Raw genomic sequence first — 4,126 nt, 5'->3', positions numbered from 1 at the left:
CCGTGGTGGGGACTCTGAGGACCGSCAAACCCTTACCCGCACAAAACYGCCTGTCCCACCMGGAAGCGCCTGCACTTCCCACCAACTGCAGTACCAAACTACACGGCTTTATTGAAGCAGGGATATGCAGCTTCTTTCCAACGGACACAAGGACCCCGGCCGCGTTGSTCCCACACACAAGTGCCCTTGCATCCCATCAGGAGCAGCGCTTCACCCCCATTTTCACACGACTTGGGGGCTGCAGAAGCAGGAAGGCAGGAGGGAGGAGGGCTTGAGCAGCCATTGGCAGGACTGAGAAGCGAGGGGGATGTGCTGCTCGGATGATTCAGGGCATCATCTCCATATCCTGTAGGAAGTAAAGAGAGAGGGATGCCACCTGCTTGCAACAYATTCTTTGCATTTCCCTTTCTGCCAGCCTCTCCCACCACTTCTCCTACAATACAGAGCTGCCGGGAGGCCATAAGTCTAACGGCSSCAGAAGGAAGCTCCAGCGCTTGTTGCAGAAGGTCTGGAGCTGTGCTTTCCTAAGCAGTTGCAGCCCCAACTCCAAGCTCTGCAGGCACATCCAGGCAAGGAGTCTGTTCCTCGYGCCACCCCAGGGACACCTATCSCTCTTGGGYACTGTGGCAGAGCCTCCACCAAGGCTGTGCAGGTCTTGTGGGGCCKAGGGGGATGGAAATGTGCTGCCAGTTGTTGGCCGCYGCCTTCCACACGCGRGGCAGCCCTGAGCACACAAGGCCATTTCGCTCCCTGCCCTGGGCTCTGCCTCAGAGCACGAAGGCACAAAGGTGTTAGCCAAGACTTGGCTCAAGAGAGGGCTAGGAAATGTCATCATTATTGATGAGCTAGCAACCCTTTTCCTGGAACCCTTTTCCTGGACTTTCAAACTGAAACTTACGATCTGCAGCAAGGGATAAATGTAGCACAAGTTCCAATGCGTTTAGTAAGGAATCGGCAGCCCCCAAAAGTACAGAATCCCCCTTTTCGTCTGCAGCTTTTGGCACTTCCTGCAGCTATGGAGACAGATGTACAAGGAAAAAGTAGCAAAGACAATGTGTGAGAACAGCGTTTGATTCCGGAAAGGTTGACGCTAACCCTGGATTTCACGATGGACTTCAACTCCCTTTAAGGACTCAGCATCAAACTCACCATACCTGCATCTTCTTTAGGAAGACATCTCGTCTACAGCACTGTTAGGTGGCAGTGGGGGTGTGCACGCACATGAGGGCAGACACTGGAGAAGAGCAGTGGGAGGCCAAGGAAGAGCCACGCTGCTTTCCCAGGTCCCCAGCTGCGTGCCCACTGCTGGCAGSAGCAGCAGARCGGGGCAGCCGGGCACATCCCGCACCCCGTGTGCCCTCCTAGCTGCTCCTGGCCTTTGAGTGGCCTCTCATGGAAAGCCCTTGGTCAGCCCTTACCCCCAGAACCACCCCCTGAGCAGCAGCTTAACACAGGCTTCAACTGAAGCAGCAGCTGAATGCCTTTGTAGCCTGCAGGAGAWGTGAGGCTCTTCTTCCTGGGCACCTGTCCCCACTGCCACTGCAGGTGCTCCTGAAAGGGCCCCTGCAMAGCCTCCTTTCTTCCACCCCGCCTCAGCTTTGCATCAYKCCAACACAYGCAGTGCCTTCCCAGGACGTGGCAGATCCCACCAACAAGGTATCAGAGCTCAGCCCTTTGCCCCTCCCCACGTCTCACCTGCAGCACCCTGGAGCAGCAGGAGGAAGAAGGGGAAGAGAAGGTACAGGATCCGCATGGCCAACAGCTGACCCAGAGACCTCCACGTGGCTGCAGAAGGGACACACCAACACTCAAGGAGCAGGGGATGATATTTTGCTGTAGCCTGGTCCCCAAGAAGCAGTGCCAGCTRTGGACAGCAATTCTGTGGCCTACTGTGGGAGCTGTTAGGGAAGTGCCAGCCTGTTGGACCGTCCAGATGGTCTGCCATCACCTTCTTACTCTCAGGACTCCCCTGTGCTCTTTCCAACGCACGCGTGGCAGAATGCATGCCTTACGCTAGTAGTTTTAGGCAAAACAGCTTCCAAAGAAATGCAGTAGATGAAGACAGAGTTGATTGTGCAAACACTGAAGGCAACAGCACTAGCAGAACTAAAGCAGAAAATGACCCAAATGCAGACATACTGAGGGGAATGTCTGTCCTTGGAGAGGCCATAGTATATGAAGGGTGGATCTGTTTCTTCCATAATCTCAGGCAGTTCAGAGCTGCCTACTCAAACCACGCTTCCTCATCATCTCCACTGTCATAGAATCATAGAATCAGTAAGGTTGAAAGGGACCTCTGGAGATCATCTAGTCTAACACCCCTGCTCAGCAGGGYCACCTAGAGYATGTTAGACAAGGTTGCATCCAGGCAGGCCTTGAAGATCTCCAGAAAAGGAGACTCCACAACCTCCCTGGGCAACCTGTGCCAGTGCTCCGTCACTCTCACAGGRAAGAAATTCCCCCTCACGGTCAGGCAGAACTTCCTGTGCTTCAGTTTTTGCCCATTGCCTCTTGTCCTGTCACACGGGGCAACTGAAAAGAGTTTGTCCCCGTCCCCTTGACACCCTCCCTTCAGGTACTTGTACACACTGATCAGATCCCCCCTCAGTCTTCTCTTCCCCAGGCTGAASAGGCCCAGCTCTCGCAGCCRTTCCTCATAGGACAGATGCTCCAGCCCTCTGATCACCTTTGTAGCCCTATACTGGACTCTCTCCAGTAGCTCCATGTCTCTCTTGTCCTGGGGAGCCCAGAGCTGGACACAGGACTCGAGATGAGGCCTCTGCAGGGCTGAGTAGAGGGGCAGGATCACCTCCCTCCACCTGCTGGCAACACTCTTCCTAATGCACCCCAGGATACCATTGGCCTTCTTGGCCACAAAGGCACATTGCTGGCTCATGGTCAACTTGTCATCCACCAGGACTCTCAGGTCTTTCTCTGCAGAGCTGCTCTCCAGAAGGTCAGCAAAGCTGTCCTAAGCACAGCAAAGCCCAACCACCTCAGGAGTGCCCATACGCATGTCCAGGCTTCCCAGCAAAGATCCTCACAGCCCAACAGGCTGCGGCACCACTCAGTGCAGCACCTCCCCAGGCTGGGGCAAGAGACTGGGGAAGATTCTTGGTCACCACTCTGGTCATTACAAAACCACCTTTTGGAGCTAACTGAGACCTGAGAGCATGGAAAGCCTCTGTGCCCTGGCCTGAGAAGCATCTCCCCTCTTTGCCGAGGCAAGTCCCCATCTTGCCAGAACACAAACCCTTGGGTTCCTCCTCAAGCATGAAGGCATCTTTCCTGCAGTTAGGAAACCCTGTATCCAGCTTCAACTCTTTCTAGGCTCTAATAGCCATCAGCTCCTACGTCTGATTTACTCTCTTTTCTGGATCTGGTTTCTGTCTCTCCATATGCACAGAGGTATCCACCCAACTGTCATGTAAATGTTTCTGGGCAGATGGGACTTGAACAGGGAGTCTGAATGGGTGGCCAACCTGGAAGAGTCCCCGCAGGTACCTACCAGATCAGGGGTGGTCTCGGTGTTCAAGCAGTAACAATCCCACCACGAGTCGCTTGTGCCCAAATGCCCTTTGGATCAGGGAGTATTGTTTTGGCCACAGCACTCTGGTTTTATAGCATTCCTGACAGGTGGGACATGTGGTTGTTCTTGGGGCCACATCTTCTCCTGGCCAATGAGAAAGTGATCCAGATACTTGGAGCTGATGGGTGGTCCCTGAACCCTCCCTCGTGCAGGGGGAGAGGGTGAGGYRCCTCCTGGGAGCTGTTGCAATCTTCACCRTTATCCTCATGCAACACACCTTGCGACATATCCCTGCAGCAGCACAGCAGGCACCCTGGAGATGGTGGCTTGCGATGAACCGTCTAGCATGGACACAGCCGGGTTTTTTTCTGGCATAGAAAGGAGCAGGAACCAGTCGTATAAACAGAGAATATGTTTGCCTCTTGCTCCCCTTTCAGCTGCCTCGAGTAATCAAGAGAATTCTGCGATTCATAGGAATCACAATGTGGTATTCCAGAAAAAGGGTAAACTCGAGGAAAGGGAAGGACCAAGGTGACTCAGGGAGGAAGAGGCATGGGAAAGAGAGAAGCAGGGCCAAGCGGATGAAAGCAGGCTGCT

The 4,126-nt window shown here is 54.2% G+C and overlaps 1 protein-coding gene across 1 annotated transcript; it reads right to left on the bottom strand.

Moving 5' to 3' along the window:
• Positions 1-259: 259 nt before the first annotated feature.
• On the bottom strand, positions 260-1,753 carry LOC146595925 (gallinacin-3-like). Its single transcript, XM_085304869.1, has 3 exons — positions 1,696-1,753; positions 899-1,007; positions 260-346 (listed from the first exon to the last, which is right to left on the bottom strand). Exons 1-3 carry the CDS (start codon positions 1,751-1,753, stop codon positions 334-336), a joined length of 180 nt encoding a protein of 59 aa, XP_085160995.1. The 3' UTR covers positions 260-333.
• Positions 1,754-4,126: the final 2,373 nt, after the last annotated feature.

The sequence above is a fragment of the Rhea americana genome, unplaced genomic scaffold (genome assembly GCF_003343005.1).
Source record: "Rhea americana isolate MKP2758 unplaced genomic scaffold, rheAme1 scaffold_210, whole genome shotgun sequence".
Taxonomy (NCBI): Eukaryota; Metazoa; Chordata; class Aves; order Rheiformes; family Rheidae; genus Rhea; species Rhea americana.
This window is presented reverse-complemented; position numbering and strand designations above follow the sequence as displayed.